This window comes from Natator depressus, chromosome 6 (assembly GCF_965152275.1).
Source record: "Natator depressus isolate rNatDep1 chromosome 6, rNatDep2.hap1, whole genome shotgun sequence".
Classification (NCBI taxonomy): Eukaryota; Metazoa; Chordata; order Testudines; family Cheloniidae; genus Natator; species Natator depressus.
In genome coordinates, this window is record NC_134239.1 from 19,177,213 (window position 1) to 19,200,810 (window position 23,598).

The 23,598-nt window shown below is 56.2% G+C and overlaps 1 protein-coding gene across 2 annotated transcripts in view; it reads left to right on the plus strand.

Annotated features, from left to right (window-relative positions):
* Positions 1-7,491, plus strand: part of B4GALNT4 (beta-1,4-N-acetyl-galactosaminyltransferase 4) — a 120,126-nt gene extending 112,635 nt beyond the window's left edge. For both annotated transcript variants that reach the window (XM_074954698.1, XM_074954699.1), the window contains exons 17-20: positions 1,140-1,212; positions 1,336-1,489; positions 4,430-4,556; positions 5,318-7,491. In XM_074954698.1, coding sequence (XP_074810799.1) covers positions 1,140-1,212; positions 1,336-1,489; positions 4,430-4,556; positions 5,318-5,432 — 469 coding nt within the window. In that variant the 3' untranslated portion in view covers positions 5,433-7,491. The remainder of the gene's footprint in view (positions 1-1,139; positions 1,213-1,335; positions 1,490-4,429; positions 4,557-5,317) is intronic.
* The last annotated feature ends 16,107 nt before the right edge of the window (positions 7,492-23,598 follow it).

The following is a 23,598-nucleotide window of genomic DNA, read 5'->3' on the forward strand; positions in this document are numbered from 1 at the left end:
GCGGGATCTGGGGCAAAAATTGGGGATTGGCCCTGCTTTGAGCAGGGGGTTGGACTAGATGACCTCCTGAGATCCCTTCCCACCCTGAGATTCTAGGATTCGAGGTGCCATCCAAACAGGCAGATAGACACCATCCCTGCCCCAGTGAGTCTGCAGGCTGGCTGCTTGCGGCTGTACTCAACTATAGTGTCGCACCTGTCTCCAACCCCACTGCCCTCCCTTCTCCTGTGCCTTTAGCCCCCAGCATCTTGCACCCACAGGACGCATTGCCATCCGCAGACCTGGCACAGCAGTCCGGCTTTTTTTCTGGAGACAGCGTCCCATAGGTGGAGTGTGCCCCCTGCTGACTGGCACTGAGATGAGCCATGACTGTGATTACCCAACGGACGTGGGAGGGGACACCCCTGAACCTCTCTGGGTGTTGAGGGTCTGGTTGATCCAGGGGGGATCTGCCCTGCAGACTGATACTGCATCAGTGCACAGCGGATGCTGCAGGTGATCTCGGAGCCAGGCAGGCTGCAAAGGGGCTAGCTGCTGTCCCCAAAGCCAGCTGGCTCAGCGGGCAAGCAGGGCCTTCGTGCTGGGTGGAGGAAGAGAGCCGTGTAGCTGCTAATAGTCTGTGCACAGAACCCCGTGGATGCCCTGCCTGGCTCCCCACACCCCCAGCCCATCTCCGGGCAGCCAGCGCTCCATGTGCTTTCCCTCTTTGGAAAGCCCCTGCTACGCGAGTGTCCCCAGCAGTGGTCGGGGGGGCGTGAGCCCACCTGACCATAAGTGTAACACAGCGCCCCCAGGTGGGGGATGACACGGGGGGGGGGGGTTTAACCCGGGACCTTTCAATCTAGAAGCAAGAGCCTTTGCTGCCTGAGCTAAAGAACCGCAAGGCTGTAATGGACGCTCAACCGGGGGCTACCCGCTAGAGGGGGACAGAGAGTCACACTGTGTCAGCCTGCGAAAGGCTTCCTGGAACTCAGCTGGGTCCCTCGGCTCAGTGGCCCCTGGCACCCTCCAGACGATTCCCCGCCTGGAGACTCCCCGCGGTCACTCAGCCCAGCAGTGCCCACTGAGCTCTGTCCCAACAAAGCCCCCAGCTCGGCTCCCCTCTCCCTGCTGCCGCTGACTGTCCGCGTTGTTCTCAGGTACCAGTACTTGAAGCGCACGGGGAACTTCGAGCGCTCGGCGGGGCTGCAGGCTGGGGTGGACTCCATCGAGGTGAGAGACGGCGGGAGGGCTCTGGCTCTCCAGAGCCGCTGGCCTTGTCCCGTCCTGCCCCCAGGGGCTTGCCGTGGGGTGTGCCCCCTGGTCACGGCCTCTCTCTGCGCTTGGTTCCCTCAGGACGGGCGCAGCATCGTGTTCCTGTGCGACCTGCACATCCACTTCCCCCTCAACATCCTGGACAGCATCCGCAAGCACTGCGTGGAGGGCAAGCTGGCCTACGCGCCCATCGTCATGAGGCTGGGCTGCGGGAGCTCTCCGCGGGACCCCAATGGTAACGCCCCCCGCGCACGGGTGCTCTCGCCGCGGGAAACGCACTGGGCTTTCGAATGCAGGGAGCCAGCGCCCCAGGAAGGGAGCCGCTAATGGACTGAGGCAGCTAGCGGTGCAGGCAGCGTGGCAGGGCTCCTGACGCAGCCACTCAGCCCGGTGCTGCTGAAACCTGTTATCTGAGCAGCCTGCTGCTACCTAAAGTCTGTTCCAGTCCAGGCCGGGTGCTTTAAGGAGCTGGGCTACGCTGGTGTTAGAAACTCAGCATCTTCCCTGCTCCTCCTTAAACCTGCACGTCCTTCCCCTCTGCGATTACTGCTGCGCCCCAAGGCTGGGGGCGGGGGGGTGAGCTGGAATAATACTGCTGGGTGCTTCTTAAGGGAGGGTGGCGGACTACTCCTGGAGCCTTAACTAAGCCTCACGCAGCCCCTGCAGGGAGAGTGTAGTGTCCCCCCTTCCAGTTACAGGGAGTGATCTGCTCAAGGCCTTACAGCGAGGCAGGAATTGAACCCAGGAGTCCTGACTCCTGCTGTAAATCCACCCAGCCCTGCCTCTTTAAGTGACTCCGACCTCCCCAGCACTGGATTGTGCAGTCGCCCAATGAATGTGGAGGGGGGAGGCTGCTGGTTTGTTCAGATACAGCTTTCACCAGTAGGATTTGCTGTTGTTTTTCCCCTTGTCCAGTGTGTAGCTTAATCCAGCACATTGTGTTATGAGAGGCACACAGAGGCTGAGCAGCACTGTGACGGGGCACCCTCCGCCCCCATCGTCTTTTCCCTCACACAGTCGGCTCAGAGACCTTCCTTTCGGAGAGACCATCATGTCGTTTATTTACAGAGCCTCCCCTCACCACCTTCTACATCCTCACGCAGCCGTACTGTGTACAGAGCCAGTCTTCCCAGGGGTGGGGGTGGGCAGAGGTCTACCCACACAGAGAGCTCCCTTTATCAGACCCAGCTTGCCTTGCCCTGCTTTGCCTTCCTGGGCTCTTTTATCCACTCTCCTTGTTAATGGGCTAATTAGATCGTTAGCTGCCCGGTCCCAATCTGATCTGGTAATCAGCAACTCCTCATTCACGCTGTCCCCAGGAGCCTAACTGGTTAAACAGTGACCAGAGTGCTCTGCCAGAACTCTGCCACAAGGACTAATAATCTTTGTCTCTTATCTAGCGCTGGATCCCCTTAGATGTCACCGTGCTCTCCAGAGGAAGGGATCAGCTATCCTGTGACAGATGGGGAAACTGAGGCACACCGGGGTGTGGTGATCGGCTTTGGGGATCATAGCCGTGCCTCTTGCTGGCTTTCAGGGCATAGTTCTAGCATGCTAGCACGTTCCGATCCTGGTATTATTTATTTAGGCCCTGCTTCAGGAAGACCCCAGTGCAGGAGCTTTAAGCACCCAAGTGCTTACTGACATCAGTGGCACTATTCATGTGTTTAGTTAGGCCTGCGCGTCAGCCCCGTGCTGACTGGGGGCCGCAGCGCTGTGCTTTTATACGGAGGTTGAAGCCTCTCTCGGAACAGAAAAATGAATCCCGGTCCCAAAGAGCTCGGAGTCGTGAGCTGTTTGACTTCAGACTGTCTGCAAATCGAGCCCCTTTAAAGTGTCTCCCATCGGGCACACCAAGTTACTAGCCCCTTCTGAAATTCCTGGCCTAAATGCACAAGCCGGCCCAGCCAGGGCACTGGGCGTGGTCACTGGTGCACAGAGACTCTCTGATCGGAGGTGTTCTTAGCGGCGATCTGGGGGAGACAGAGGGGCTGGGCGTATGTTGTTGGAGGGGGGCTGTTCTGAGCAAAGGGGGCACCTTGGTGGGAGACGTGGAGTGAGCAGAGGAGGCAACGGGGGCAGTCCAGAGAGGGGTTGGGGCTGAGCTCGGGGAGCACAGGGGGGATGAGCGGGGAGAGGGATGGAAGCAGTGCTGTGGCAGATGAGAAGCTGCCTTGAGCGGACTGCGGGGTGGGTGGCTGGGGGATTGAGAAGCCTGCAGGATGGCAGTCAGCCTGTGTGTGCAGGGAGCCTGGCACTGGATCCCAACGTAGGGAGCAGCTGGTCAGCAGGCTGGAGCCACACAGCGGCCCTGCCCACACGCAGGCTTCCTCAGCCTATTTTGCCGCTACGTTCCCAGGGAGCTGCTTGGGGGGCAGGGCTCATCACCAGTAAAAATCCCAGCTCCTTGAGGTCTACCTGCCTCCTTCCCGCATGGTGCTGACCACCCCAGCTGCTCAGGGTCTGATTGGCAGTGGTTTCCTCCGGAGCCTCCCCTGGGGAGCTAGCTGGAGCAGCGCTCTCCCTCCTCTGTCCCCGCAGCACGTCTGCCCCTGCACGCTGGCTGGGAGCTGGGGGGCTGGTTTGGTCCCATGCCGTACGTTTGGCTGAGTGTGAGATGGCTCCTTTAAACTGGATCCCTCTGGATCTCGGCGGCTGCACTCTCAGGCGAGTGCCCGCACTGGGAGAGAGCCGGCTGGGTGTTTAGTGCATGGCCAGCTTAGCCTTTCTCCTTCCACGGGGGTTGCATGCATGTAGCAGTGCCAGGCTGGATCCGACCCGCGGCCCACCCACATCAGCGTCCTGCCTCTGACAGGGCCCAGCACCTGCTGCTTCAGAGGAAGGTGCAGCAGCCCCGCAGTGAGCAGTTAGCCAAGTGCCAGGACCCGCGAACTCAGGAGCTCGTGTGCAAGGACGGGACTGCAGCCCCACCTTCAGGGAGACCAGTTCCCTCTATGGGACCGGGATCGGAGGCCTCTCTGTGCTTCCGTGCCGCTGTTTGTTTCCAGCAGAGGGCAGCATGGCTTCAAAGGATGGCAGAGCCCGGAGGAATCTCGGTGCTACTGCCTGGCTAGGCTTTGGAGCAGCCTCGCTCCTTGCCCTCCCCTCCCCTCTTGCAGGGAGCCCCCTTCCCGCCTGAGACCTAGCGAGTCACCTCTCTTCCCTCCTTCCTCAGGCTACTGGGAGGTGAATGGGTTCGGCCTCTTTGGGATCTACAAGTCGGACTTTGACCGCGTCGGGGGCATGAACACGGAGGAGTTCCGAGACCGCTGGGGCGGGGAGGACTGGGAGCTGCTGGACAGGTACGGCTGGTGGGGCCTCCCGCCCAGCGCCTCTTCCCTGCCAGGGGGAGCTGTGTGCTGGCTGGGCATGGAGACTGGCCTAATGCCCTCCAGACACACGTGGCTGATTCGGGGACCTGGGAGAGAAGATGCTGAGGGGGCGGGGGGATTAACCCCTCTGAGGCCCTATGACTCTGAGGGGCTTTTTGGTGGTACCACACAATGGAGGGGGGCTGCAGGGTGTTTCTCGGTATAGAGCTTGGCATGGGCAGCCAGGAGCAGCAGGCGCACTAGCAGGAGAGACGGGACTTGTGTGGAACAAATCTGCTTGAAACATTTCCAGTACATTTTTCCTTTAAAAGGGGGGGAAATAGATTTGTGCTCTCCCCTTTTTTCCCTCGGCGCTGACATATAAATTACTCCGACGGCGGTGGGGAGGGCACAGCGGCTGGAGACTTCAGAAAGGCCAAGTTGGGGCGTCCCTGGCTTTGTAAGAGGACTCCTTGGAGGTCTTGGAGATGGACATTGTACTGAGTGGGGAGTGCTGACTGTACCAAAGAGAGCTTTCCTCCGACATGTTCCTGAGGTGTTTGAGCTCAATGGGTGTTAGCAAACACAGCCCCAAGGCCGTGCGCTTGTGACACTGAATGAAAGCCTCTTCCTCTCTCAGGGAATCAGGTTTCACACGCCTTTGAGGAAGGGGGGAAAAAACCCCCAGAGGCTTTGCTGTGGCTGTGCCCTCTTCACCTCTCTCCTAAGCTTTGTCTCCTCTCCCTGTGCAGGGTGCTGCAGAGCGGGCTGGAGGTGGAGCGCTTGCGCCTCAGGAACTTTTACCATTACTACCACTCCAAACGCGGCATGTGGAACGCCCGCAGCAAGAAGGCGCCCAAGGACTAGGGCATGGGCCCTGCTGCCAGCCACGCCCAGGGCTCCTCTGCACCCCGGGGCGGGAGGAGGCTGTTCAGCAAAGCCAGCTGCCTTGGCTCTGCCCCCTGGAGCCCATGCAGTCGTGGGAGTCGTCTCCAGGCCGCTGGCGGTGCCTCTAGACGCTGCGCTGGAGCGAGAGGCCCTCGGAGCTGGGGATTTCTCCAGAGCTCTCTAAACAAACCGCAGTTACTTTGGGAGGGGGGTGGGGGGGGAGATTGTGATTTTTCTTAAGGCTTCTAATTTCTTAGTGAGAAACCAGTTTATTAACTCATTAGCACTGAGGTTCAGGGATCCTGTCAGAGGGAGGGAGCCAACCAGCCCCTCACGCTGCCCCCAGCCCCTCAGGGAGCGGGGCAGTAAAACAAGGCCTGGAGCAAACCCTACCGCTCAGCTGCAGTGCTGGGGCAGGAGGGGAGGAGGCAACAGCCCCAGTCCAGCTGCCCTGGGAACCGACCCAGGATCCATCCCCTGGAGAGGAGGTGGAGAAGGTGCTTATCAGCCTGGCAGCCAGGTTTCCCTCCTGGGCCAGGCTCCCCGGGGCCAGCCCTGGTAAGCGACGCTGGGGAGGTGCCCAGGTTCACAGGGTGCCACACTTGCTGTGCCTGTAGCACTGCTGCACCCCTGGGGGGCAGCATGAGTCGCCGCGAGCGTCCACACACCCCTCTTTGGTGTGGCCGGGAGAGGCAGAGCTCCCTGTTCCGTAGCGGGGCCGGGAGGCAAACACACAGGGCACGTACTGTCCATGCAGGGCTCCCTAGGGAGACGGGAACCTCGCTGGGTACTGGAGGACGTGCCTCCGCGGTGGCTCGTTGGACGAACATACTGCTTTGGGGAGGTCTGGGGGCAGGCGAGGGGTGGATCTGTGAGCAGGGCCTTGCAGCTCGCCAGCCCCGTGCCCTGTCGCACTCAGAAGGGGAGGAGTGAGCGAGGGGGTTAGTATGATGCCGGTGCCTTGTGGCTCGCTGCCCTGTAACCTTCAGAGGCGGGTGCTGTGCCCTATGGGCCCCAAGCTCTCCAGTCAGGAAATCCCCCGGCCCCAAATCTGCAGTCAGCACACAGGTGGGATGCGACAACCCGGGCAGCTCCTGAAGCCGTTGGTGAGGTGGGCCCGAGGCAGAGCCAGGCAGAGCGGCTAATCCAGGCTCACCGTGCCTAGCTGCCCAGCAGCTGGGAGCTGTCCCACCCCTGGCTGGAGCCCAGATCCGCTCAACGGGCATCTCCTCATGAATCCGGCTGGGAGGGGCGTCCTCAGCGCACCCCCGGGGGCAGTGTGGGAGATGAGCTACAAACCCACCTCTGTCCCCTTCTCTTCCATCCACGTCCAAAGGGCTTGTGTCCCACAGCTCAGCCCTTCTCGAGCACAGTGAGACGCTGTGGTTCCTGGGGGTGAGCCAGACAGCAGCTCAGGCTCAGGGGGGAGGGAATGGGCTGGTAAATGCGGCACCCCGGAGAGATTCCTTGCCAAGCCATCCACTGCCTTCAGCCTCCCTCCCTCCCGCGCCAGGTCCCTGCTGGCCTGGTGCAGCGTGAAACCCGCTGCTGGCCCCTCCGCCAGGGAAGGGAGGAGGGGACGGGTGGCAGGGAGCTCTGCTATGGGCGAAGGAGGTGGGGGGCGGGGGAAGGACACAGGGATGAAGCGCAGCCCCGGAGAGGCCAAACACTCTGCTATTTGGTGAACCTGAGCAAAGGCTAATGTCCCAATCCCAGCCCCGGTGTGGGGCTGGGGGGAGCAGCCAGCTGCCCAGCGCAGGCTCACGGTCGTGGCAGGGTGGGGCTGGCCGCATGATGCCTGCAGGAGGCTCACGTGTTGTTGACATTCCCGGTGCAGCCCCTGGGGAGGGCTGGTCGGAGCCCGCTCCCCCAGGGGCTGAGACATCCCCCCTGGGGAGGGCCCGAGGCAGGAATCGGAGCAGGGAGGGCGAGCAATGTTTCCAAGCTAATTTCTGTGAAATTATGAGGTAGGAAGCTGTTTTCAGGAGGTTATGTCTGTTTTGTTTTTTATTATTAAAAAATAAAAGGAATGTCTTGGTTGGGATTTCCCTTCCGTCTCTGCTTCCTTCCTTTACAAACGGACCAGGGGGGCGGCAGGCACTCGGAGCAGCGTAAAGCCGGCCGCTGCTGCCACACAGCGAAAACATCAACTTCCAGCCACTCTCCCCAGCTTGTCGCAGCCAGGCATAGTGCAAATACCAGCACACGTAACCTGCGGCGTGGGCAGTTAGCAGGGCTTGAAGCCTGGACCTTAAACACCAGCGCACAGCCTCCTGCTACTGGATCTAACAGGAGAAGCCCTGGCACTGGCAGCAGTAGCAGGCAGTTATCCTCGGCCATGTCATGAGGCGGTACACAGTTTACAGCCACATGACCGCAAGCCAGAAACCAGAGGCAGCCATGGCCCGCAGGCCCAGGGATCTCTGTGTGATTTCCCAGGCGCTGGGCAGCCATTGAGAACATGGTGCTGAGCTATGGTGCAGCAGACGGTTCGCACTCCGACACCAGGGGGCTGGGCGCTTTGCAAACGCTGCTCGATTGGACTGGCTGGCTCGAAGGTATTGTTGCTATTTGCAGGGCTAGACAGAATGTGGTGTTCTCATTTGTATTAGAGTAGCCCAGTGGTTTTCAATCTTTTTCCTGTGTGGACCCCTCAAAACTTTCGAGTGGAGGTGCAGGCCCCTTTGGAAACCTTACACAGAATCTGCAGCCCCGCCCCGGGATCCGCAGACCACAGGCTGAAAACCACTGGAGTAGCGTGAGAAGCCCCAGCAAGATCTGGGGCCCCCGTGGGCCGGGCGCAGCATGCACACAGGACAAAGGCAGCGCTCGCCCAGAAGCGTTTGCAGGCCTAGTTAATGCCCAGTTTGCAGGCCTAGTTAATGCCCAACAGGTGGCTGAAACAAACAAGCGGTGGATGTGGGCGGGGGAGAGATGCCAAGGTTACTAACACGGACCTGCCTCCCCATGGACTGGCCCAGAATGTGGCTCTGCTGGCGCCATTCTGCAGGCAGCACGGCCCCAGGGAGCCTCAAGGAGGGGTTTGGAGGAGGCAAAAGGTGGGGGATTCGCAGCTTTTCCTGGGGGGGGGGGGTGTGGAGTGTGCATGACACAGGTGGGGCGGGAGGAAACAAGGAGGAGGATGGGCTTGTGGCTCTGGTGCTGGGCTGGGACTCAGGAGATCTGGCTTCAATTCCCAGCCCTGCCCCAGGCTGTCCAGATAAGTCTCTGAGGCCTTGTCGACATAGAAAAGCTTCGCTGGTGGAAACGAAGGGGTTAAACAGGTGCAAGCTCCTGTGTGGCCACCCTGAGTCCAGTCTGAGTGGTTTTATTTCCGTCAGCTTAAGTCAAATGGGAACTGGGTTAAACTAACAACATCTGCAACAAGCCCCCTCTTAAATTGCAATCAGTGTCCCCCCACAGGGGTTTAACTGAACCTGGGCGAGTGTGGGTGAAAATAGGGCCTACATCTCTCTGGGCCTCTGTCAAGGTTCCTTCCCCACTCTGAACTCTAGGGTACAGATGTGGGGACCTGCATGAAAGACCTCCTAAGCTTACTTTTACCAGCTTAGGTTAAAACTTCCCCAAGGCACAAATTATTTTACCCTTTGCCTTTGGATTTCCACTGCCACCACCAAACTTTATCTGGGTTCCTGAGAAAACATAGTTTGGACACATCTTTCCCCCCAGAATCTTCGCAACCCTTGCACCCCACTTCCTGGGGAAGGTTTGGTAAAAATCCTCACCAATTTGCATAGGTGACCACAGACCCAAACCCTTGGATCTTAGAACAATGAAAAAGCATTCAGTTTCCTTACAAGAAGACTTTTAATAGAAGTAAAAAGAAAAGAATCACCTCTGTAAAATCAGGATGGTGAATACCTTACAGGGTAATTAGATTCAAAACATAGAATCTAGGCAAAACTAGGCTGTCTAGGCAAAACCTTAACTTACAGAAAAGACACACAGACAGGAATATTCATTCTATTCAGCACAGCTATTTTCTCAGCCATTTAAAGAAATCATAATCTAACACATATCTAGCTAGATTACTTACTAAATTCTAAGACTCCATTCCTGTTCTGTCCCCGGCAAAAGCATCACACAGACAGACACAGACCCTTTGTTGTTCTCCCTCCTCCCAGCTTTTGAAAGTATCTTGTCTCCTCACTGGTCATTTTGGTCAGGTGCCAGCGAGGTTACCTTTAGCTTCTTAACCCTTTACAGGTGAGAGGATTTTTCCTCTGGCCAGGAGGGATTTTAAAGGGGTTTACCCTTCCCTTTATATTTATGACAGCCTCCGTCCCCCTTTGGAAATGGGGGTAACACTTCTCCCCTCCTTCCACCCGTTCTCTGTCTCCACCAGCTGCTCTGTGGAGCAGGAAGTGCCTTATGCTGTGTTTGTACAGCACCTTGCGCAGTTCGGCCTGTAGCCATCGCTCTGGAGCGGAGGTGAAGAGCGCGCTGAAGCAACCGCTCTGACGGGCTGGGAGCAGGGTTAGGATCTAGGTTCTCAGGCTCCGAGAAGGCAGCAAAGCAGAGAGTCGTGGACAAAAGGTGCGTGTGCTAACAAATCCCTCAGTGCGGCCCTGGCAGGCGTTAAGGGGTCCCTTCTTGGTGCCAAGGGGATGCAGCAGATGCCCTGGGTGTGGCAGTGTCGGGCACAATCCTACTCCGAGGGAATTCAAATCAGCTGCCACCTGACCGTGCGCACATGGCGGGGAAATCAGTGACAGGAGGCTAAGAGAAGGGCTTTGAGTGGGGGGGGGGAGAGAGGGCTGCTTCTGATCCCGTTTAGCACCAGTAAATTCACACCAGTTGGTTTCCCTGATGCACTGTTTGTAGATTAGTTATAACCCCCCCCCCCCCCCCCCCGCATCAGTGAGTTTCACTCAGGGCTTTTCAGCTTCAAAGGGCTTGAGGAAGCTTTAGCAACTCCCGGGAGGTAGGGAAGTTACTCTGATCATCTCCATGTAACTGATGGATGCAGTGACTTGACTAAGGTTGTCCCCCTCCGCAATGGCGGCTGCTCATTCTGTTGCGTTTATTGGCAACCAAGGACAGGAGCCAGGAACAGAGCCCGGAGCAGAACCCTGCAGTTCCTAGCTCCTGCCCTGCCTCTCCCGCACTGCTCAGGTCTGCCTAGCTAGAGAGAGGAGCCTAGATGTCAATGTGCATTTGGGGGGAGAGGAGCTGGGACAGACTCAAACTGCCAAGCGACAGCGTCTCCCCATCCCCTTTTCCCCCTGCCCGTGGGAGCCTGAGCAGCTTGGGAGGTGGCAGTTAAAATCCTGCCGTGCTTCAGAGTGGCCCCAATGGCCCTTTAAACATGAATCCCGCAGCGGCGGGGCAACGGGTTCCCCGTGCTGAATCAGCCCGTGTGGGCTGGCAGGGGAGCCGCCCCTTGCACAGCCTCGCCCGCTGCGTGCTCCACCTCACCCCGGGGGCAGCGGGGAATGGGAGCGCTGACTAAACCTGTCCCAGGCCGCAATGTCTGCAACACCCCGCAACCCCGGGCAGGCCCCTAAGGCCGAGCGGAGACAGGCTGGGCTGCAGGTCTGGCAGAGCAGCAGTGCTGGGGTTAGCCTGGTGTGAGTCGGGGGGTCAGGTCCAATGTGGGCATGTGGCTCAGAGCGCACATCCCTGCTGGGGTGAGTGTGCTGTACCAGGGCTGCCTTTGCTCACAGTAAGTGTGAGTCCGGCTTCATCTCCTCTGACCCCTGCTGTGCAGAGAGGGGGTGAGCATCTTCCATGCCCACGCATTGCCCTGAGACTTCTCTGAATGCGGGGGGCCCATGGGCATGAGGCAAAGCCGTGCTCCAGTGGATGAGTCCCAGGCACCCCCAAAGGGCAGCCAGTACCATGTGCCTCCAGCTTGTGATTTTGGTAGGGTCCGACATGCCCCTGGAACATGGATGCCCGCCGGGGCAGATCCTGGCTTACACTGGGTCATATATTGTTTCAGCCCTGGAAACTGCTCACACATAGCAGCTCTGAGCCACCACCCTGCAGTGCTTTATAAGCAGCGGCCTGAGCCTCCCCGGAAGCCAGCTCAGGGTTACTGTCCCCATAACCAGATGCACAGAGAAGGCAAGTGCCACTGTCAAGGCCCCCCAGCAAGTCACTGATAGCTCTGACAACAGCACCGCGGGTCCTGACTCACAGCCCCCTGCACCAGGACCAGGGCGGGTGGCACCCTGATTCCCAGGGGTGTGACGAGAGTGACTCGGGTGCTTCAGGGAAGACAGGCTTGTTCTACTAACCACGCTGACTGCCCTTAGCGTCCTGACAGCTCTGCACAGGCTGCTGGGCGGAGCAGGAGACACGGTGCACAGGCTCCAGACTCCATTCGGCAGCAGGTTCAAAGGCAACCTCGTCCGTGTGGGTTTCCTTGTCCGTTCGCTCCAGCTGCTGCTGGCGAGAGGTTCCATCCTGTGGCCCGGGGCTGGGCTGAGAGCTCCCTCACTTACTGAGGGCGAGGGCAGAACCTGCAGGCTGCAGGGCTTGGCCTCAGACTGGCGAGGGCGAGGAAGAAAGTTCGCCTACAGGCAGGTGAATCCAGAACCATCTGTTGCAGTGTCTTGCACGTTGCTTGGAAGAAGCTGGTCAGTGTCAGAGACGGGATATTGGGCCGATGGTCTGATTCAGCCTGGCAGTTCCCGTGATCCTAACGTGTCCTGCTGCTATCGCTTTCTGGCACCGAGGGCCACCAGCTGTGCTCCCTGCAGTACCGGTGGGCTCCTCCTCCTTCCCTCCAGCTGCTGAGTTTCCTGCAGGGGTACCACCACCTAACACTGAGCGCCAGGGTGGGTCGGACAATGGGGAAGCCACTTTGGGACAAACTTCGAAATGTCCACATTTTTTTCTTCCAAAATTGAGCCAATTTTTTTTTTTGACATCTTTTACTAAACAGTTGCTGTCTGAAGTGTTGTTGCAGCCGTGTTGGTCACAGGAGATGAGACAGGCAAGACTGGTGGGCTCATATTGGTTATCAGACCATCGTCTGTTGGTGAGAGAGACAAGCTTTTGAGAGCTCTTCTTCGGGTCCGGAAAAAGCTGACACACTCCGAGTTCCTTTCCCAGACCCGAAGAAGAGCCCCGGGAAGCTCGAAAGCTTGGCTCCACCACCAACAGAAATATTGTTTGGCTGTTTCGAACGGAATTTTTTTTAAATTTCGATATTGATTTTATACACCCGCACCCGTTTTGCCACTGACTGCAGTAGAAGGAACCAGGCCCATTGCATTTTGCTTTGCTTTTTCATTTGCCCCTTTTGCCCCTCTGTTGCTTTGGCAAACTCTCTCCTCTTTGGAAAAGTTTTAGAGGATGGGAAAAGGGAAAATTGGGGGAGAGAGGCAGTACTTCCCTATCCCCCCCTCTGCAATGGCCGTTATTCATTCTGTTGCATTTACTGGCAACAAGGGACAGGGGGAGAAAACAGATGTTTCAAAATTTGATTATAATCAAAAATGAAATATTTCTAACAAGTAGAAGCTTTTCTAGTTTAGGGGGGGAAAGGCCATTAACGGATGGAAAAACGTTTTGGAACCAAACATGTCAAGCAGCTCTGGTTGGTGCTTACACAGTTTCACGTGTTCAAAGCACTGCACAAATGTTGTGTGTTTGTATTGTGGTAGTGCCTAGGGGCCTTAGTCATGGATCAAGGCTCCGTGGTGCTTGGTGCTGCACAGAAAGACAGTCCCTGCCTCAGAGAGCTCAGCTACTTCACCCGCACCCCACCCAGTGCAGCAGAACAGGGGGTGCTCAGAGCTTTTCCAGAGTGGGCTGGGGTCACTACTTAATCTGTAATGAAAGAGGTGCTGGGGCTTAAGCAATTTTTTTACTTTTATAAGTGATGTGGCAAGCCCAGAGGTGCCAGGGCTTTGAACTGCCAAGCCTAGAGATGCCAGGGCTCAGCCCCGGCAAGTCCCGGCACACATTAAGCGCTAGCTGTGGTTTTTACCTGAGAAGTTGTCTCAGGGACACCTCCTCTCTCCCTCTCAGTTGCACATAGGCCACCTCCCATTCGCTGTCCCGCAGGCAATCGCACAAAGTGCTTTTGTGGAACAGTGCTATTAGACAAGTGTTTAATGCGGTGTTACATCCATGGCTTTTCCCCAGATCCTGGTGCTCCTCCCAGGCCGTAAATTAGGGGCTAACCCAAACCAGTGCCAGTGACAAGACAATGTGTAGCTGCTGCTGAGAGTGGGCGAGAGACCCTGACGTTGGGGAGCCACGCAGGAGGGACTCCCACTGACCCGCATCCTCTCCCCTCCTTATTCATTGCAGAACCAGTCTGGGAAGCCTCTGTGCTCTTCTCCCAGCCCCTCCGAGCTGCCAGGGTGAGCCTAGGGATGGGAGACCTTGCTGCAGCTCAGCCCAATGTGCTGGGGAACCGAGCTCTAATCCTGTAGCCGGAACCTTAAGTGTTAACTACCAAGATCGCCACTTAGCAAGGCATGTCTGTGTCCGCTGGTAAAAGTGACCTGCAAAGGGAAACAAAAAACTGGGCTCGTGCCCCTCTTTGGCTGCTTTGTTATATGGAGAAGGCCTAAAAAGCAGGCGGGGGGAGATACATGGGAAAAGTCAAGCCCTGTCTCTCTGGTGACATTCCAAGAGCTGGGAGGGGGCAAGCTGAGCAACCGAGAGGGATTATCGAACTGTTTAAAACTTTTCTGTGTTTACCTTGTTTGTGTTACCACCCGCGTCGTTCCAACACCCTGTCAGCCTCTCGGGGCAAAGCCTCTGTGGTAAAGTTTCAATGCCCTCTTCTCGACAGCCCTGAGACCTCCCAGAGGTCCTTCCCCAAAACCAGGAGATACAACCCTTGATACTTCTAATGTACGAACCAAACCAGGCAGAAAAAATTCACTCTTCAGCCATTTTTATTCATCAGCAAGCAGGCCAAAAGGGCACAAACACAGCTTGAGGGGGGCCCTCGGCGGCTGCTTGAGCTGCTGTGTTTAGCAAAGCAAAGGAGAAGCAGCCCCAGCAAATTCCTCTTCCTGGCGCAGGGAAAGATGCTTCGCCAATGGGTTTCCTTCCGCGGGAGAAGAAGCGGTGCTGGGGGGGCCTCAGGAAAAAGGGGCCATGTGAGGATGGGGCCTCGGGGGGAATGGGTGGCATGAGGGCAGTGGCTTGGGGAGAAGGGGCAGTGCGGGGGCGGGGCCACAGTTCGGGCACCCACGCCCCCACCCCCCTTTTAGAGAGTGTCCATTGCTCCTGGCGTTGCTCAGGGGGATGGATCCCCCCGCGCCCAGTGGCGTAGCTAAGCCCACGTCAGCTTGTCGTGTGGAGCAAAGGGCTCCGCGTTGCCACGTCTGACTCCCTGTGTGGATCCCACCATTGCCTGGGGTGCGGGGGAAACTAACCCACAGAGAGAGGATCCAGCGCTCCGTAGGGTGCCAGCTCCTGGGGTCTCTTACTGCTCCTTTGTACAGGGCCTAGGGCCGAGGGGGCCCTGCTGCATTATAAATATCGAATGACCTTTCAAGGGCATGGATCCCATCCCCGCAGTCCTTGGGGGACCACCACACTGTAGTTCCCCAGCTGGAAATGAAGAGACCGGCCCGGAAAGCCCAGACCCAGGGCAGAGCTGAGCCAGCTGACGAGGACGTGACAAGCCCCCACTGGGGTTTGGGTGGGGATGGAGAGTGCAGACGGGGGTGGAGGGAGTAGTGGATTGATGGGCGCGGGTAGAGAGGAGACGAATGAATTAGTAAGAGTTGGGGGAAGGGGACAGACTGGTGTCTGAGCAGAGAGAATATGGAATTGAATTGAAGGGTGCCGGGAATGCAGCATTGCTGGGTGTAGGGGGTGAAGTGGTTTGCAGGGCCCATCCACACCCATTGCTCCTCTGTTTCTGCCTGATGTGGGAGAAGGGAAGTGAGGATACCTCTCTGCCTGTGACACCCAGACACAGGTCCAGACTTGATGAGAGGAGTTGGAGCCTCCCCCTGAGGCCAGGGACTCCACCCAGCCATACCCACCACATCTGTCTCTCACTTGCCAGCAGAGCTGGAACAGCTTGGGGGTTAATCACAGAAATGCAGGGTTGGAAGGGCCCGCAAGAGGATATCAGATCCAGCTCCCCACACTGAGGCAGGACCAAATAAACCTAGCCCATCCTGGACAGGTGTTTGTCCAACTTCTTCTTTAAAACCCCAATGATGGGGAGTCCACAGCCTCCCTTGGAAGCCTATTCCAGAGCTCAACTGCCCTGATTGTTACAAAGCTTTTCCTTATATCTAACCTAAGTCTCCCTTGCTGAAGATTAAGCCTATTACTTGTCATCCTACCTTCAGTGGACAGGGAGATCAATTGATCCCCATCCTCTTTATAACAGCCTTTAACACATCTGAAGGCTGTTAGCCGGTCCCTGCTCAGTCTTCTTTCTCAAGACAAAATACTCCCAGGTTTTTTAACTTTCCTCATAGCTCAGGTTTTCTAAACCTTTTATCATTTTTGTTGCTCTCCTCTGGACTCTCTCCAGTTTATCCAAATCTTTCCTTAAGTGTGGCGCACAGCACTGGACACAGTACTCTAGCTGAGGCCCCACCAGTGCCAAGTAGAGCAGGACAATTACCTCCCTTCCATATGACACCCCTGTAAACACACCCCAGATTCACAACTGCATCGTGTTGTTGATTCATATTTAACTTGTCATCCATTGTAACCCCCAGATCTGTTTCTGCAGTACTGCCACCTAGCCAGTTACTCCCTACTTTATAGTCGTGTACTTGATTTTGCTGTCCTACGTCCAGTACTTTGCATTTGTCCTTGGTGAATCTCATCTTGCTGATTTCACAAAATTTCTCCAATTTGTTAAGGTCCTTTTGAATTCGAAGCCAGTCCTCCAAAGAGGTAGCAATCCCTGCCAGCTTGGTGTTATCTGCAAATTTGATAAGCATCCTCTCCACTCCAGTATCCAAATCATTAATGAAAAGATTGACCAGTACCACACTCAGGACTGACTGCTGGGGGACCTTGGTAGATACCTGTCCATGGTGAAGCATCTCATTTGCCATGGCTAGAAACCTGAATGCACCATGTTCCAGGTGGGGGTGGGGGTGAGGGTGGAGGTGGAAGTGGGAGGATGGACTGGTTCAGAGAGAGATGCTTTGTCCCCGCCCTCAATAATGGGGTCAGTCCTCCACGGGCTGCATGGGGAGGGCAGACGTGGCCTCATCAAAGAGGGAGTCACATCACAGAGTAATGTGGGCTCACCACGTGACACAACACGCACTGTACCACATGGCCTCACAAAGCAGGTATTTGTTCCCATGGCTCCCTGGCCCAGCATGACTGGAGTCCCCCAATGTACTGCCCACTGTAGGAGACAGGGACTCTCCCCACTGCACCTCCCAGGCTGTTAGATCCTACACCCCCCACTCGCAGCCCCAGTGCAGCCCAATGGGAATTCCTGCTCCCCCCCCCCCCCCGCCCACTCCAGCAGGGAGGGAATCTCTCCAGTGGTGGGGGGGGGGAGTGTTCTGGCCTTTTTCTGGAAGGGTGACAAAGGTCCTCTGTGATGCTTTACCTCACAGCGTAGCAGCCACAAAGGGGTTAATGGATGGACCAGTTACTTCCTCAGTGGCGGTCTGGCTACAGCTGGGATAAAAGGCCAGGGCTCATGCAGTGAGTAAGTGGCTGCTAGCAGCTATGGACAGGAGTCAGCAGGTGCTTGGCCAAGGACCAGAGGCTTGTCCTGGGCACAGACAAAGGGGACATTTCTTTCCCTCCTACCCTATGCGGTGTGGGGGACAAGGCCAGCCTTCCGGGTGCTCGCACTGTCAGGTCTTGGAGAGACTCTTCTACAGGGTCAAGGAGCAGGTGCCTGGGCTCTTAACGGGCTGGGGTATCATCATAAAGGTAGGCAAAGAATACATGGGATGGGGGAACCGAGTCACTCACCCAAGATCTCAGTGTCAGAGCCAGGATTAGAAGTCCTGGCTCCTAGACTCTAACCACTGGACCAGGCTGCCTCTGCACTTGTATTGCAAGGGGTCTGCTACTCACCTCATTCCAGCACATTCCTCACTTTCTCCTACTAGCTACAGTTCATAGCCAGGCTTAGCTCCTCTTGGCAAACTGCCATCCACCAGGTGTGATGAGCCCCCTCCGCCCTGCTCAGCAAACTCCCTTTCCAAGCGTTCCCCCTTTGCATCCTACCCCCAGCCCCTCCCCCAGCTCTGCCCTGGCATGGCTGTCCCCTGCACCTGGGGATGGTTCTGTTCCCACAGCAGCCACACGCCGGGCTCCCTGCAGTGCAGAGCTCGTGTTCGGGGGCCTGCAGCGCTGCATGGGTGAGGAGGGATGGGGCAATTTGTCCCAGCCCTTATGTCCTGAGCATGTCCGGGGATCATGTAACAAGGACAAGGAGACACCAGCCCATTTCCTTTATGTCTGTCACAGCCTCTAAGAGCTGCCCCATGGGTTTCTGCTAGCTGGGGCTGGGTCACTAGCTTTGTCCCAGGGAAAGAGGCAAGGAGGATTCCCCCCTTCCTCCTACTATCCTCTGCGGGTGCTTTAAACAAACTGGCCCTTGGCCAGCACCCCTTTCAAAGGGACACCCAGGGGACATGGAGGCTCCCTGGGCCTATGGCATCCTTTAGTCTCCCTTCTGCCACAGCCCTGCCCTCACCCCATGGCTGCCCACTGCAAGTGCTCAGAAGGTCAGCTCTGCCCTGATGTTGGTGCTGACATTACACTAGCCTGCCTGGGTGATGGTCACCTGGTCAGCAGGTGAATGGCAGAGCTCTGGGGAAACCTTAGAGCCTGGCTGGAAGTGGTTTGGTGAGCCGCTGTCTTCTGTACAAGTTACTCCTGACTCTATGCCCTAGCATGGTGCCAGGGAGCACTGGGCTGGTGAAAGTGCCATCTTTTGATGAGCCACAAAGCTTTCGTCTCATTCGAGATATTTAAGCCTGTCTAAATGTGAGCCCGTGACTCACTGACTTCAATGGCGCTACTCGTGTGCTTGAAGTTCCATAAACGTGTAAGTGCCCCACTGAACTGCCGGCCTTTGCTTTTTTAGACACACTGCATCCAGAGACTCCACAAAGGCAGGCAAGTATTGTGAGCTGCATTTTACAGAGCTGTGACCAGAACCCATGTTTCCGAGGCCAAAGCTTTCAAACATGGGTGAGCAGAAATCCATCCATAGCCACCAACATAAGTGACCTGATTTTCAAAGCTTCCGAGCAGTCAACAGCTCCCGTTGTCTAGGTTTACTCTGTCCTGCCTCAGCACAGGGCGGTGGTCTTGATGACCTCTCTCAAGGTCCCTTCCAGTCATATGTTTCTGAGATTGTCTATACTGGAAGCCATGAGGGTTTGGCACAATTGGCAACCCTGTCACTTATTTAGGTGCCAAAGGATTTAGGAGCTGGATGTTAGTCCCCATTTTTGAAAATCTTGCCTGAGATCTTTTGGATTCAAACTCAGGAAGAGCTTTCTTCTTCTCAGAGGAAAATAATAACTAGACAAGCTGCAAAGGGACAGACCTGGGCAAAATAAAAATTGTTTGTGAAAGTTGGGGAAAATGTTGAAGATGGTTTTGTTCCTGTGGTTTTTGAAATTGGCTTTTTCTAAATTTCCTCAGACTTTTCTCATTGACATTTTTTCACTTTTAAAATTAGAATTTTGTAAAACCCATTTTCAACTCTTCATAATCAAAATCCGAAAAATAATAATTTTTTTAAAAAGCACCATGTGACTAAGGTGACCAGTCAAAACTGCAAATGATGAAATGAAACTAAATTCTTGAAAAATGGAAAATTCCAAGAAAATTGAAACATTTTTGTAAAAACTTATTTTTAAATGCCATATATGTTATCTTTAAAATGCTATTAGAAAAATGACGACAGCTGTATTATAAGGGAGGGTGCAGTATTGCCATCAGAAAGGTAATTAAGCATAGGCTAGACGCTCACCTATTAGGGGCCAGATGGTTTCATCACAGCCTGCTCTTCCACAGAGCAGCACATCACAGGACCAAGTGATCACCAGGGAACTGGGAGGGACGAAAGCTCCCTTGTATAACAAAGGCTAATGATGGGGTGTCATTTGGGACCCAGCCCACTCCTAGCACTGGGGAATAAATGGTGCCATGAAGGCCGGTAATGATCCCATGAGGAAGTAGTCGGTGTAACAAAGGTGTCAGAGTGGGAAATGTCAGGAGAGAAGCTGTAATTGGCCAGGGAGGGGAAACCCATTTTGCCTAATTTCAAGGCCACTCAGAAGAAGTCACTGGGTTGGGAAGTTGAGCTGGAATGTGAGCATTATTGCTTCCACCTAGGAGGCCCTGCAGGGAAAAGGGGGAGAGAGAAAGGTCTGAGGTATAGACCATGTAAAAATGAGAGTGTAGATGTGAGGGTCTTCAAGCATCTCAGCCAGGTGGGTGAGTATCACTATCCCCATGAGAAGCCCCTGGAGTGCAAACTGAGCACTCCATGGGCTTAAATGACCAGCCCGGACATCAATGAGGCTGCACCGCTTTGCCCCAGCTGAGGATCTGGCCCCAGCCAGGAGTTTGTTTCTCAAGCAAGTCTCCCGTGGAGTTTAAGTTGCAGGAAGAAAAGGTTCCAGGGCTCAGCCTAGTGTTTGGGATCCCAAACAGAACGTAGTAGTTCGAAGGGGCCGCAAAGCCTGCAGCTCAGTAGGGTTGTTTGTTCCCGGCTCGTTAGCAGTGAAAAGTCTGCCTTGGATTTGCAAGAGACGATGGGGTTCTGCATGGGAGACTACTCCAGAGTCGTTTTACCTGCAGCTTATGAAACCCTCTTGCTATTGACTCACTGCTGGTGCTTTGCCAGGCTGTTCCAGCCCCAGCGACAGGATATTCGTATAGATCACCTTACCTGAATGGGTGTAGAATCGGAGGTGCCGTTTTTCCTCTCCTTAGACTTTCACATGAGCGACGGGTGCCAGACTGACAGCCCTGAGACTGAGCCTCCCTATTTCTCTGTAGGCCAGGTCCAGCCAGGGAGGGGCAGTGCTGGCTCCCCCCCCCCCCGCTGCCTGGCCTCCACCCGGACCTGCAGGGGCAGCGTGGGAAGGAGCTCAGGCTTGCTCTGACAAGATGAGGTGTTCTGTGATGAGGCCACCAGGACGCCAGGCACTGGACTGCGGTCCCATCACACAGGCCAGCAAAGAACCAGCCGATGGATGGTAAAATCATTCCTCATGCCCAGGCTGAGCTGAACTTGGACCATGGACCGAGTGGCGAAAGGCCCCATAGCCCAGCACTCCCCTGTGCAATGTGAATCTGGAGCCCTTGCCCTAAGCATGGCCTTCCTCAGCACAGCGCCCTGCCCTTTGGTCCCTCTGCTTAGCAGGGCTCCCCCCGGAGGGGCAGAGGGACAGGGAGTGAGAAGGGGAGAGGGCAGTGCCAGGGGAGAGGGCAGGGAAGGGGTGTCTTAGTGTCCGTCACAGTCTGACGGTTCCAATCGCCACTTAGTACTCAGAACCTACTCACCAGGCCCCCGGGCAGCAGTCAGTGACGTCGTGCGGCCCTTGGGTAGGAGCACAGCTACTGTCAATAGTAATCACTGATACTCTGGTAGCCCCCGGCCCATTGCGCTGGGTGCTGCACAAACCCAGACAGACAATCCCCTGCTCCAGGGGGGTTAGGATCTGAAAAGGGCAGGCAGGTGGAGGACTGGGGATGGGCTAAAACCAAATCTGGCGGGAGGTCATTTCGGTGAATTCTTGTGGCTGCCAAACACACCAGAGACCCAACGGGTGCTCATCGCCCAGTGGAGTTGGCTAACCTGGCTGCCTGCTGGGGTGGCCTGGCTTGGCCTCAGTGTCAGGTTTGGCAGGTGTGGGTTGTAGTCTAAACTCTTAGGCTAAGTCGATGAGCATGGTGCGCCAGGCCCAGTCTGCACGTGCGCTGCACCATTCCTGACCCCTGCTCTCAGCACGAGGTAATGTTTCTAGTGTAAGCCAAGCCCCAGTAATGGGCACATGGGAATACTCCTCCCTTGGGATCTCTCCGGTCCCTCCTCTGCAGGAATATTGGGACAATCTCACAAGCTGCATGTATAACACTGACAGACTCTAGTCAGCGGCGGGCGGGATCGAACCTGGGAACTTAGTGCGTGAGCCTCTACTGCATGAGCTAAAAGCCAACTGGCTGTTAGCTACGGCTGTAGAGCAGACTCATTTTATCTCTTTTTTAAGTGGTCTCAGTGCCACTAGATGGGACAAAACACCACACCCAGGAGGTGTGTGGGTTACACTTGCATCTAAGCTACCTCCTTCCGAACCCCAGCCAAGAGGAGCCCTGCTGCCTGGCAGAGGGCACTGATATGAGAAGGCTGGCTCCTCCTTCGTGTCTCTGCCAACAGGTCTCTTTCAAGCAGGCCCTTTCGGGGGCATGCCACAAGTCGGACTCGTTTCAAAGGTGGCTTCTCTTGAGTTGTGCCACGTACACCGGCTCCGTCCCGGCTGCACGGCGCCCCTCCACTCCGGGGGCTCCAGCACTGGTGCTCCTTTGCAGCTGGGCATCGTCTTCTCTTGTCCAGAATGTAGGAGCCCCAGCGTTTGTGTGACCCTATCGCACGCACCCACCCTGCCTGGCTTACCTTGGGCAGCCTATATGCCAGCAGGCTTCTTGGAAAGCCCTCAGCATCACAGGCCCTGGCAATACCTGATGCCTCCTCCATAAGCTGAGTTCCAGCATCACCCCTCCCGCTGGCAGGAGCTTCTCTGTTGTTGGGCTGGGCCATCACTGCAGCCTCCAAGCGCTTCCCAGGGAAACAGCTGTCCTCTTGGTCACCAGCAGGGACTGAACTGAGCCAAGGACATGGGCGGCTACAGCTTGAGCTAAGGGACTAACCCTTCTAGCTGGGAGCAACGAGACTGCAGTCTGCTGTGGCTGGGGGCACAGAGAGGGATTCACAACGCAGCGAACAGTGGGTTACACCCAGTAAACTGTCTCTGGTCCCTGGGGGATCAGCAGGCCCGTCTGGCTGGCTCCGTTGCCTGGTGGTTCCCTCCAGTACATCGTGCAGTGTGTATTTACCTTTCCCCTCCACTCCCATGGCCCGGCGTCAGCCCCCTCCATTTGTTTGAGCATTAGGAGGGTGGAAATGCTCATGGGGTTATTGCTCTGTAGCGTTGTGCACCCCAAGCACCTGGGTGGGGGCAGGGGCTGCTATCCAAAGACATTGGTAGCAATAACCACGCTCATTCGTCTTGGGGAGGGTTTGGTTCCTCCAGAAGCTAACGCCAGCTCCAAAAGAGTAGGTATAAACAATTCAGAGGGCTGGCTAGGTGAATGCCCCAAACTGGTCTGGCATGTTTAAACACGCTTAGGTGTCTTCAAACAGCTCCCAATTAATCCCATACATGCAAATATGCTCCTATAAATAATTAGTCTATGCATCAAGGGGACCATTGCATTCTTCCTCCCACCTTCTTCCGCCCCGCCAAAGCAAGACACTTCCAATTGCAGCTCCCTTCCCGGGTTCGGGACAGGTTGGCTGCAAGAGAGTTTGAGCCACTAAACTCTCAAGGGTCGGTGCAGAATAGCACCCTGAAATGTCCCATGGGGCTTGATCTCTCAGCTGCTAAAGGGGCACCTGGGGCCTCATCCTGCATTGCTTGTCAGAGTTATGGAGTGTTGTGGGTGTGCCAGGATCAGGCCCTTGCTTCCAGCTTTGCCCCGGTCTCTGTCTCTGTCTCTCTAAGCTGATGTGGCTTTTCACTCAAGGCTGCGGCTTACAAGATTCTCCAGACCCAGGATACCATTCTCCCCATGACTGGTACAGCCTGGCGTCGGGGCATCAAAGCTACCCCGAAGGATCCAGCAGGGGCTGACATGCTCCTGTCTACACTCCTCCCTCCGCAAAGCCCAGCTGTCCCAGTGGCTTTATTCCCAGCCAACCCGTCTGGAGAAGGGTGGTGCCTCCCCAGCGCTTTGCCCCAAACTCTGATCCAAGCTCTTGTGAGGTTCACGCACGCTCAGTCCCCTTCCCCTCCCTCTCGCATCCTCTGTCTCCACACCTCTCTCTGCGCTCCCAGGGGCCGGCTGAGCCCAGGGGCTGCCCCATGACAGGCAGTCTGTTCTGGGGGGATTTCCACTGGCAAGCTGCTCTCGGCGAGATTCCCAGCCTAAGAGGTTCAGACCCAAGAGCTCCTGA